Source organism: Pelophylax lessonae (genome assembly GCF_965119305.1).
Source record: "Pelophylax lessonae genome assembly, chromosome: 2".
NCBI lineage: Eukaryota > Metazoa > Chordata > Amphibia > Anura > Ranidae > Pelophylax > Pelophylax lessonae.
In genome coordinates, this window is record NC_138769.1 from 321,218,456 (window position 1) to 321,231,524 (window position 13,069).

At 42.5% G+C, this 13,069-nt stretch overlaps 1 protein-coding gene across 4 annotated transcripts in view; it reads right to left on the reverse strand.

Moving 5' to 3' along the window:
- Positions 1-13,069, reverse strand: part of WDTC1 (WD and tetratricopeptide repeats 1) — a 78,228-nt gene that overhangs the window by 47,773 nt on the left and 17,386 nt on the right. For all 4 annotated transcript variants that reach the window (XM_082247059.1, XM_082247062.1, XM_082247060.1 and 1 more), the window contains exon 3: positions 8,451-8,534. In XM_082247059.1, coding sequence (XP_082103185.1) covers positions 8,451-8,534 — 84 coding nt within the window. The remainder of the gene's footprint in view (positions 1-8,450; positions 8,535-13,069) is intronic.

The following is a 13,069-nucleotide window of genomic DNA, read 5'->3' on the forward strand; positions in this document are numbered from 1 at the left end:
GCAAATGGAACAAATATAAAACAACCATCAATGGTCAGTCCAGAATTACACAGGAGGAGCATGTGAATGATCTCAAGGTAGTTGGGACAACAGTCCCAAAACAAACCATTGGTAACAATACGCCGCCATGGACTGAAATCCTGCAGCGCCTGCAAGGTCCCCCTCCTCAAGAAGGCACATGTACAGGCCCATCTGAAGTTTGCTAATGAGCATCTAAATAATTCAAAGAAGAATTGAGAGAAAGTGCTGTGGTCATACGAGACCAAAATTGAGCTCTTTGGCATTAAATAGACTCGTGTTTGGAGGAAAAAATTACCCTAAGAAAAACATCCCTACAGTCAAGCACGGAGGTGGAAACATGATGCTTTGGGTTTGATACCACCAAGGTATCAAAGTAGCTCAAGAAGAAGTACATTAAGGTCATGGAGGGGCCTAGCCAGTCTTCAGATGTTAATCCTGTAGAAAACGTATGGAGGAACCTAAAGCCTTGAGTTGCCAAGCAACAGCCAAGAAGCCTTAAAGCAGAGTTCCAGCCATTTCACTCACCTGTCCAACGGTCCAGCGATACGGCCGCCCGAAGCCTCGATCCTCTCCCTCGGCGCCGGCATCACTGCTGTGGGCACCCGGCTGTGACAGTTTGCGGCTTCAAAGCCGGGTACCCACTGCGCATGCGAGAGTCACGCTGCGCGTCTTGATTGGCCGGCAATCTTCTGGGACCTCTGACATGTCCCAGAAGATTGCAGGGAGGGAGGGGGAGAGGAGAACTTCCATTCAGGGCGCCGTGGCGCTCCGAGCGGAAGTGGGAGTGGGTACCTGTCAAAACTAGGTACCCGCACACCCCCAAAAAAATGACATGCCAAATGTGGCATGTCAGGGGGTTAGAATACCTAAAGCGGAAGTTCCATTTTTGGGTGGAACTCCACTTTAAGGATTTAAAGATCTGTAAAGAAGAGTGGACCAAAATCCCTTCTGAGATGTGTGCAAACTTGGTAACCAATTACAAGAAACATCTTAAATCTGTGCTTGCCAACAAGGGTTTCTTCATCAAGTACTAAGTCATGTTTTGCTTGGGGATCAAATACTTATTTTACTTACTAAACTTCAAATCAATCTATAACATTTGTATCATGTATTTTTCTGGATTTTTAGTTGATATTCTGTATCTATCATTTAAAATACACTTATGATAAAAAAATTATAGAACCCTTAATTTATTTGCAAGTGGGCAAACTTACAAAATCTGCAGGGGATCAAATAATTTTTCCCACTGCAAATGAAAATGATAAATTCCCCCCCCCCCCTTTTTTTTTTATAAGTGATCACATACCCTCTTGTTCTCAGCTGAATAAAGAGCTTAGAGAGCTGGGGGAGGAGAAGCAGCAGTACACTGATCTTATAAAATATAAAAGTGCAGCGCTTTTCCTTATAAATCACACCAAAGTGTATTTAGAGGCCCTTTTTTCTTTTCCACAAACAATACTTGACAGGGTGAATAAGGATAGGGATATATCCCAAGTGAGAGACCACCACCTCCAAGGGAAGCACACACACAGCCTCTTACCAGATGCAATTGACCACACTTTTACAGGTGGTCAAAACACACAATAATGCTCCAGGGATGGCTCAAGGAACGATCCGATCAATCAACTAACACATCCAGTTGTAAGCCCCTCCAGAGTAGGATGGTCACACAGTATGCAGAGGTGTTTTTTTCAATGGCTGATACACAGAGTAGGATCCACAATGTATATTATCAGGTTAATCTGGCCAGCTGTGCAGGTTCAACCTCTCCTGTTTCAAAGTTCCCTCTGTAAAAGCAGCAAAGCAACAATATGAGGGAAGCCTTCCAAATATGCAAGATCCTGGAGTTGCTGGTTTCTACTAATTGCATAAGTGTCTCCATCATGATGCCACAAAACATGGTCAATCGCATCTGGTAAGAGGCTGTGTGTGCTTCCCTTGGAGGTGGTGGTCTCTTCCTTGGGATACAACCCTATCCTTATTCACCCTGTTCAAGGTATGTTTGTGGAAAATGGAAAAAGACTATATGCACTTTGGTGGGATTTTTTAAGAAAAGCGTTGCACTTTTAGGTTTGTGACCAGCAAATTGTATTAGCAGCTTTTTTATGTAAAAGAGTGTTTCTGAGTGTAGTTTTTTTCTACTTTTTTGAAATACACTGATCTTCCTAGTGAATGGCTGTGCAGGGGAGTGTGTCAACACAAGTCTAAATATTGCAGGAGAGCAGGCTTAGTTCTCAGCACAGACAGAAAACAGTGCTTGCATGCCTAGTGTGGTCAGTTTTTAATAGGAAAGCAGAGGGACTGGCAATAACAACAGATATTTCACCACCCAGAGAGTGACCACACATGCGGTCTGATTTCAGTGCAGGGGAAAAAAAAAACAGTTCCTGCACCTTTTTCAAGCGAATCCAATGCAAGTTCAGCCATACAACTGTATGGCTGAATTCGCATTTGCACAGACATTGCATGTGATCTGCACAGCAATGCAGTGCGAATCACATGCAATGTCTGTTCTCCTTTACCATCAAATCAGGAACATCTGTCAAGCTTGAGAACCGATAACACCGGATTCATCAACTCAACTCTGATAACACCCAGGACATTGATTGTAAATGTCTCCATATGGCTATCCATATGTACACCCTGCTCTGCCTGACTATGTCTTCTGCTGCCATATCTTTAAAAACTTTTATATTTAATGCTAGCTCTATAACAAATGCACTGCATTAGCCACATAACTGGTGATTGATTCTCAACTCCATTTGGCTTGAGTGATCAAGAGACTCAATTACCTTCTACAACCATTGTCTGTGTCTGGCCTGGTATGGTCCATCTCCCCTCCCATATTCACGTGTCTCAAATCAGATCCTATATTGATCAAGTGACAAATGCTTGCCAATATATACTGTATTTATCTCTATAAATTTAAAGCGGCCTATGGGAAGGTGCAGACAACATGTCTCATTCTTGAGTGTCTCGGTCACAGTTTCACCACTGCAGTTTAACTACAGCAGGATAACTAAAGCTGTATAAAGATACAAGAACTCTGCTCCACTCTGGAGAGACGGCAAGCAAACCAGCATTCGATATTTAATTTATTTGAAGTCAGATTCTCACTCTTTATCCACAAACATGCTCCTTCTACTCTTCTTCTCACATTGGTGTCTTCTATCCTTAAAATATTCTTACTTTACCCCTCCTCTCTACCCTATAGCATACATTTATCACCCCTACCCTCTCTCTACTACTGTACCCATCACCTCCATCCCACTCCCATCTTACTTTTCTCACACTCTTCCTCCTAGCCTCAGGGGACGTTTCTTCAAATTGTGGTCCTCCATGTTCTAACTGCAAACCACATATCTGGCACCCCTACTCCTCTGGCAACAGCCGCAATCCACTCAGTTTAATTTCTGTCCCCCTGCTTCCTAAAACCAGCCACCAAATCTCATGTGCCCTTTGGAATACCCGCTCCATCTGTAACAAGCTCACATCTGTGCATGACCTTTTTAGCTCTCATAGCTTTAACATACTCGCCATAACTGAAACCTGGCTTCACAATTATGACTCTGCTTCTCCTGCTGCCCTCTTCTATGGTGGGCTCCACGGGACTCACTCCCCCCCCAGACCCAACGGACAGAAAGGAGGTGGAGTTGGATTCCTTCTATCCCCACAAAGCATCTACCAAGTCCTTCCTATCCCTTCCTCTATCCCGCTCTTCATTCGAGATGCACTATATTCTTTTGTTTTCTCCAATTTCTCCGAGGATTGCAGCAATTTATCGGCCTCCTGGTCCAATATCTCGCTTTTGTGAGGACTTTACTGCCTGGCTACCCTACTTTCTCTCCTCTGATATACCCACTATCATTCTATGTGACTTCAACATCCTTTTTAATGTTAACAGCCCAGCTCCCACTCAACTTCTCTATTTAACCTCATCTTTTGATCTAACCCAATGAACATACACTTCCGCTCACTCCAATGGTAATACCCTCGACCTTGTATTCTCCCATCTCTGCACTCCTGCCAACCTTATCAACGACCCCTTTCCTCTCTCTGATCACAACCTCATTAGTTTCACTGTATCCTTCCCTCCAATCACCCATCCCTCCAAGCAGCAAACAATTACTTGTAGGAACCTTTGTCACTTTAACCCTTCTCTTCTCTATTCTGCTACTGACCACCTATATGACAATCTCTTGCCTGTCCTGTCCTGACCTGGCCACCTATGTTTACAACAGTTCACTCTCATCATCACTGGATGCACTTGCTCCTCTAACTACACGCAGAATCAGGCCTCGACCATTGCAACCCTGGCAAACTGACAACAGTAGAAATCTCAAGAGACATTGCAAAGTTCTTGAACCAAAACCAAATGCCTGCAGGACTTCACCCTATATAAATCTGCCCTCCTAAAATACAATTCCTGCCTTCATGCTGCCAAACAAGCCTGCTTTGTCTCTCTCATTAATACCTTGTCATCCAGTCCCCGTCGGCTCTTCTCAACCTTCAACCCTCTGCTTCATTCCCCACCCCCTCTACGCACTAACTCACTCACTGCCCAATAGATTGCCAATCACTTCAAAGACAAGATTGATGCAATAGGTGAGGACACCTCCACTGTACGTACATCTTCCCCATTCAACATACCTTGCCTAGGAGCACAGTCAACGCTCTCCTCTTTTGAACTGGCTACTACTGAAGAGGTTACAAATATTTTCTCAGGTGCCCACCTAACCAACTGTCCCCTGGATCCTGTTCTCTCACAACTACTATGGTCACCCTCTTCTTCTATCCTATGCTCCCTCACTCACATCTTCAATTTCTCCCTCTCTAGTGGTATCTACCCCTCCCCTCTAAAACATAAGCAGATGACTCCCATACTTAAAAAGCCCTCACTGGACCCCACCGACCTGAACAACCTAAGACCCATCTAACTGCTCCCATTCACCTCTACACTTTTGGAACGCTTAGTGCACAAACATCTTAGCCCCTACCAGTGAAAATAACCTTCTTGATCCCTACAGCCTGGTTTTTGCTTGCAGCACGCCACAGAAACTGCCTTACTAAAACTCACTAACGATTTACTAACTGCTAAAACCAATAGCTACTACTCCATACTCCTATTACTTAACCTCTCTGCGGCCTTTGATCCTGACGACCACCCGCTCCTTCTTAATAAACTCCATTCCATCTGGCTTCCAAGATTCTGCTCTATCTTTGTTCTCCTCCTACCCATCACAGTGCTCCTTCAGTGTTACCTTCAACTCTATCTCCTCCTTTCCATTGCCCCTTTCTGTAGTTCCCCAAGGCTCTGTTCTTGGATCCCTTCTCTTCTCGATCTACACCGCGTCACTTGATAACCGCCCACGGCTTGCAATACCATCTTTACGCCGATGACACTTAAATCTATCTGTCTACTCCTCACCTCACTCCTTCAGTCCCCTCTCGCATTACTAACTTACTTACGGACATATCAGCCAGGATGTTGCACCACTTCCTCAAACTAAATCTCTCTAAAACGGAGCTGGTAATTTTCCCCCCGCCTATGCCCCCCTCCATGACTTTTCCATCAAAATTAGTAACGCAACCATCAATCCCTCCCCTCATGCCAGGGCACTAGGTGTAGACCTAGACTCTGACCTGTTCTTTCAGACCCAAATCCAATCATTGTCAAAAGCTTGTAAACTTCACCTCTGTAACATCTCTAAAATTCACCCCTTTTTAACAACTGAAAGCACCAAGCAACTCATTCACACACCTTATCTCTTGCCTTGACTATTGCAACTCCCTTCTCATAGGCCTACCTCTCCATAGGCTATCCCCTCTTCAGTCTATCATCAATGATGCTGCCAGGCCTATCCACCTTACCAACCGCTGAGTGTCTGCCACCCCTCTCCGCCAATCCCTACACTGGCTCCCTATTGCCCAGCGAATTAAATTCAAAATACTAACCACAAAACATATAAAAAGGTGCGTATAGGAGCCACAGCCCACATAAACACTAGCAGCGCTAGCAAACAACCTCTAACCAGGTTGTGGGTGTATGGCAAAATGGTGATTATAATAAAGCCAAAGTTCATAAGTCCTTGGTGTTCTCAGGGTGAAGTCACACGAAGGATAGGGTGCATAGGGTGCACAGATTTTCATGGAGGAAGCAGGCAGCGGTGATGGACAGACAGTAGACAGCAGGATACCCCAAGGGGGAGAGGGTGCAGCAGGGCCAAGTAATGACACAATCGACGAAGGATTGCCAGACGACCAGCTTGATGTAAAGGCTGTGGAGCAACTCAGTGAAGGACTTCTAGCTCATTACTTACCCAATCTTCAGAATTCGAAGCTTGCCTTACAGGAACTCACGCAGAATCAAGTGGTATTACTGGACACTCTAGATCAGGAAATCTCCAAATTCAAAGAGTGCAATTCAGTTCTGGACATCAATGCCCTGAGGAGAGGAGGAGGTGCTGTTCACATCTCTACTGGTTGTTGTGGAGTCCTGAGGGGATCGCCATCTGGGAGTGGAGGATCATCCGTTAAACAAAGCGCTAGACCCTAGCGTTAAGGGTACGTGTTCACTCTCAAGGGGGGGAGCACAGTGGTGAGGTGAAGGATACGGTAGTCGCAGAGTGACCAACAAAGAAGTTCTGTTCAACACTATATAACACGTTTTCTATGCACCCTATCCTTCGTGTGACTTCACCCTGAGAACACCAAGGACTTATGAACTTTGGCTTTATTATAATCACCATTTTGCCATACACCCACAACCTGGTTAGAGGTTGTTTGCTAGCGCTGCTAGTGTTTATGTGGGCTGTGGCTCCTATACGCACCTTTTTACATGTTATGATTTGAGTATAGCGGCTGCTTTATTGGGTATACTGGCACATGAGAACTTACATCTGGCTGTTTGGCTAGTTGTATATGTTGGATCCTTTGAGGATTGCATCACTTAAGCGCTGAGTGGGTGGGATAAGGAACTATTGTTTCTTTCTTGCTCCTTTTGTGATAACCACAAAACATACAAAGCCATTCACAACTCTGCCCAAGCTACATCACCAATCTTGTCTCCAAATATCACCCAAACTGTCCTCTCTGCTCTTCCTAAGACCTCCTACTCCTTCTGCCATGCTCATCTCCAGGATTTTTCCAGAGCCTCTCCCATCCTCTGGAACGCTCTACCTCAATCTGTCCGGCTATCTCCTTCTCTAGCTGCCTTCAGGCGATCCCTGAAAACTCATCCCTTCAGAGAAGCCTATCACTCCTCCAACTAATCTTTTACCTCTTCCATCAGCTCATTCCCCACAGCTATAACCTCTTGTAACCCCTGCCCCACCCTATTAGATTGTAAGCTCTTCTGAGGAGGGCCCTCTTAATCCGCTTGTATTTTATTGTATTGTAACTGTATTGTCTCCCTTTTATATTGTAAAGCGCTGTGTAAACTGTTGGCGCTATATAAATCCTATATAAAATTAATAATAATAATAATAATAATAATAATCATCGCATATGTGGGAACTCAGGGTTGAAAAATCCAGTACACCTCTCATTTGCATAATAATCTGAATCTATTTCCCCCTCTTTAAGGGGTGGTAACCTTCTATATAGCTTGAATAGGAATCGCCATGGTATTACCTCCATGGCATATATTAAAATGACGTGCCATGCTAGTATCATGTTTCTTTATAGTATTGATTGTATGAGAGGAGTTGCTGTGTTTAGATGAAGATGAAGGCAGACATTATTTGATCAAGTGCCTGCACCTGTGCCGCCTACATATATTGGTCAGTCCTGGTACGACACCTGGCTTATTACTTTGTTTACAGTCTCAGCTTTGCTATCCTTTGAATAACAACCTACTTTATAACTATCATGGTCAGTACATTTGCCCACAGGTGTCTTGTGGTGAAAGAATATGACTACAAGAACTTTGCACACAGTGTACATATACTGTATATGGGCACCATATTCATTTACATTTTTCAGTGCAACCTATAGGTGCAATTACCAGCATATGTATCTCATCCCATTAGAATTTCCTCAAATCTGTCTGGAGAGAAATGTGGAGTTTGATATTGCTGACCTGAAAATGCTGGCTTTTATGTTATTGTACTGATCATATTATTTCAATACTTTGACTCAGAATAAGTAGGCTATTTTGAAGCATCCACTGGTTTGTGACAACTCCTATTGTTTCCAGCTGTGCAATCTAATGTTTGAGTTACTGTATATGTTCCCCCACTTCAGTATCTTCATCATTCTTCTCTATTAATCCCTCAAACCAAACTGTTTTAAATAGGTTCACCACTGACATGGTTTGAAATTCATTTATGATACAGATTATTCAATGGGTAAGGGCTTGTAAAATAATAAAAAGGTATTTTTGCCAGTCTCATGCAGCATCCACAAAGTCAAATTTACAGAAAGATTACCTGTAGTTCTGCTTCTAGTCCCAGACGACGAATTAAAGGATCGGTTACATGATGACTTCTCTGAAAGCTTCTAGCTTTCCTTTCCTAAGGTAGAAACAATACATTTAAATATTTGTCTAATTCATATGTTAGCATAATACACAAGCTAAAAATAATATGTCAAGGAAAAATGTGCGACCTGCCGTTGCTGAATAGCTTTCTAAGCTACAGATTCCTCAGTTTCATCCTAATTATGGTTTCATTGCTTTAAAACTTACAAACCCAAAATGAACATGTTCACATGAAGTTTTCCAACAACAGACATGCACATGCTTTTCCAGGTCCTTTAAATTGGTATTAAACCAAAAATGTAATACATTGTAGCTTACCAATCATTAGATGTGGTGGCTGCATTTGAGGGCACCTTTGAACAGCAGCATTGTCAGTTTAGGGAGGGAGGGGAGTACTAGCAGATTTAGATACACTAAACAAGTTGAAGCCAAACCTCATCAAACACTTAAAAAGAAGTTAGGTTGGCTATACATTATACAATGTTTGTGTACATTTTTCCTTTAGATTTACCAAAACCATATAATATAAGGACGAACTTAAACACTTTCAATTTCTATGCAATCAGGCAGGCCCTTACACTACATAGTTAAAAGGTAAATCTAAAGGAAATTGAATAAGAAAATTGTATAATGTATGGCCAGCTTTACAGTAAATGGTTTTCTTTTCTTTTTGGGATAAAGGTTTACATATACAAATAAAAACTGACTGTTGTAAGCACCCCTTTCAGTGGTAAATGGTTTGTCTCATCCCTGTAGCTGCTACATTTTCAGGAGAGCTTGTTCTTTTGAAAATCAAACGGTCCTACTGGCTAGATCCCCAGGTGAAAAAAAAAAAAGAAAGAAAGAAAGCCTAAAAAAGAAAAAAACTAATGCAGCCACCACATCTAAGAACTGGTAAGCTGCAATAGAATAAAATTATTGCTTTTGGGTTTAATACCACTTTAAAATATGATCATTTTGCAAATGTTAGATTTAATTAGTGCAAGAATTCTTACATGGCTTGAAGGAACACATGATGCAACTGATCTGAGTATCATCTGCAATAACTGGGCTGTGTAATTGTTAATAAAAAGGAAGTTGAGAAGCATTTATGAGCATCTGGGGAGTGGTTTGCTGCACAAAGAAATTTTCCAATACGATAAAAAAATTATCTGTATAACGGATCACCAAACCACTGTCTGACAGTGACCTGCATTTGTTTACCACTTTTGGACCGGATGGATTTACCCCCTTAATGACAAGGCCATTTTTGTGCGATTCGGCACTGCGTTATTTTAACTGACAATTGCGCTGTTGTGCGACGCTGTACCCAAAAAAATAAATGTCCTTTCTTTCCCACAAATAGAGCTTTCTTTTGGTGGTATTTGATCACTTGTGAGATTTTTATTTTTTGCGCTTTAAACAAAAAAAGCGTCAATTCTGAAAAAAAAACAATATTTTTTTTACTTTCTGCTATATAACATTCCCAATAAAAAAAATGTAAAAATCTAATTTTCTTCATCATTTTACCGTTCTGTCTCCACGAGGAGCAATCGCGGGTGCCCGACGGCAATCGTGGCCGCCCGACCTGCTGATTGGCTCCCTCTGTGTCCGATAGGCGGGCGTCTGCCCCCGCTACCGGTCCTGCGAAGCGACGCACAGGTACGTCGTTTCGCAGGACAAAGCCAACCTGCCGCAGTAAAACTATGACGGCTGGTAGGCAAGCGGTTAATTAGTTGACTTGGGTAGGAGATTGTGGCTATTTTGGTGACCTAAACAAGGAAGGGCAGATTTTTCACTGAGAATGACCATACATATGACCATTAACTTTACATAGGCAATGCCCCCTTCAGTCCATCATAAATGCTGCTGCCAGGCTCATCCACCTTACCAACCATTCAGGATCTGCTACTCCTTTGTCTGTCCCTCCACTGGCTTCCACTCACCCAACAAATTATTTTCAAAATACTAACAACTTACAAAGTCATCCACACCTCTGCCCCCAGCTGCATCACTAGCCTGGACTCAAAATACCAAACTAATTGTTTTCTTCGTTTCTCTCAAGACCTCCTGCTCTCTAGCTCCCTCGCCACAGCTATTACCTTTTGTATCACTTGACCCTCCCGCCTAGATTGTAAGCTCTAACGAGCAGGGCAGGGCCCTCCGATTCCTCCTGTATTGAATTGTATTGTATTTGTACTGTCTGCCCTCATGTTGTAAAGTGCGCAAACTTTTGGCACTATATAAATCCCGTATCATAATAAAATAATAATAATAATAATAATAATAATAATATGGCTCGCTTTTATCATGTTAGTGCATTTTTAGATAATTTCAAATAATTTCCAATAGCAAAATGTAATTATCAATAGCAATAAAGTAATCAAGAAATGTATCAAGAGTTGAAATTGCTAGAAAACTGACAACCATAAGCATAAAGCAGACAAAAACTGGACAAATATTTCATCAATTTTTGTGAAAGATCTTCAACACTTCAATGGTCACTCTGCCATGAAAGCAACATTGGGATAATAATCCATAGCAGCTAAGAGTTTTGGAAAACTTCTGTAACCGATGCAAGAGACATTCATCACTCAGAATTTTCATCTCTTCTTCATAAACCTCAAACTGCTAGATCATCACAAGGAATCATTGAATCATCTGCACTAGTAACAAATTGCATGACTGGTTTTATCTGCAAAGGAAAGTGACTTCAGGCTGTTCCTGCTGATAATTGATCTAGTCATGGGCTGCTGTCAGCTTCTGAATCCAAGAAGGTAAACAAATGAGAATCAAGATGGGATTGATGAGGTTAGGGTAGCAGGTGCATGTTTTTCTAATGCCATCTATTCTATTAAGGGTGTCATTAAAAAAAAAAAAAAAATAATAATAAAAAAAAAAACAAAGTTCCTTTTGCAGTTTATTTAATTTTCAATACTCATACCAATTAATGGAAGCAAAAAAAAAAAAAAAAAATCGAGGCTCTACCACCTCTCATAGAATTTCTGAGGTTTAGCTACAAAACAGATATTTAAAGCTAAAGTTTAGCTAAAATATTTTCTTCTCTACAGCTTTAGTTACAATTTTTACACAGCCTATGCAAAAAGGAAGTATGATAGGGTATTAGGATCTAAAACCCCACAAATGATCGGGTCAAGGTGAATTTATGGCCCTTTCCTACAAAAAACTATTGGATGTAGCAGTTTTACACCTTAACTTCCTCTTCAATAGCCTTAGACATTGTAAAAACATACCCAAGACTATGTTATGGGCCTCTATGGTGTTGCTTCCCAAGCCAGATAAGGACTCCCAAACCTGGGCCAACCTCCGTCCTATCATACTCCTTAAAAGGAGAAGTACTTCTCCTGTGGATCACAGGAATGCAGTTCGTCCTGCTCTCCTGTGACCCATTTTCAGCTTACAGCAGGCTTCATCACGTCACAGAGCTGGTCCAGGCTTGGGCAAGATTGCGACAATGAAGACCTACATGCCTGGACACTGACAGCCACCAGCTCTGCAGTGTTTGATTGCTTGATTCTCAGGGTTAGAGCCGGCGGGGGACAGAAGCATCCGCCTAGGTATACAGTATATATGAATCTGCAAAGAAAATGTCGATATAAAAATCCTGACCAGAGTGCTCGCTACTCACCTGAATCAGGTTTTACACCGCCTGATGCATAAAGACCAGGTGGGCTTTGTGCCTCTTAGACAGGCCTAGGACAATATCGGTCGAACACTCCTCACTCACACAGCACACTGCTGGCCTCACCAATTATTGTTGCTTTCCTTAGACATTCGGAAAGCATTCAACACCGTATCCTGGACCTACGTAAGAGCGGCTCTGACCCATAGAAGGTGGGCGACTCATTCCCTCAATGGATTGCTGCCTTGTATAGCATAGTGACCCCTCACACACAGTGAAGTATATGGAACATAAATCGCCTTCCTTCTCTATAGCTTGAGGCACTCGTCAGGGATGTACCCTCTTCTCCCCACGTCTCTTTATAATTGCTCTGGAACCTCTGGCTGCTCACATTCGAGTCCTGACATCAGGAGTATTGAATTGGCCAGCGTGCACCATAAGTTAAGCCATGTTTGCTGATGATATCTTGATGTACATCACATCCCCACATATCACACTTTCCAATTTGCTATCCGTGTTGAATGGCATTTCCTTCCTTTCGGGTCTCTATGTAGATCAGGTCAAATCCTGCGCTCTAAAATGTTTCTTTGCCGGACGCCACTCTTCAGATGGTGCACACCCAATTCTCCTTTCAACTGTCTGCCTCATTCCTTATCTTGGACTCACGCTTACCCCAACATTCTCTGCCTTATTTGGTGCCAACTAACCCCCTCTGATTAGAACTTTGACTCGGCTACTAGAGTTGTGGAATAAAACATGTACTTCCTGGCTCGGGCAGATATATGTGGTAAAGATGACTACTGCTAAAACTGTTATATCGCTTTAGAGTTTGCCTGTTCTGGTCCCACGGGAAAATATTCTACACTCATTGCAGCATCTTCTATTCAAATTTATCTGGGGCCCGATCAAACAGAGACTGAACAGACACCTACACCTACCTACACAAG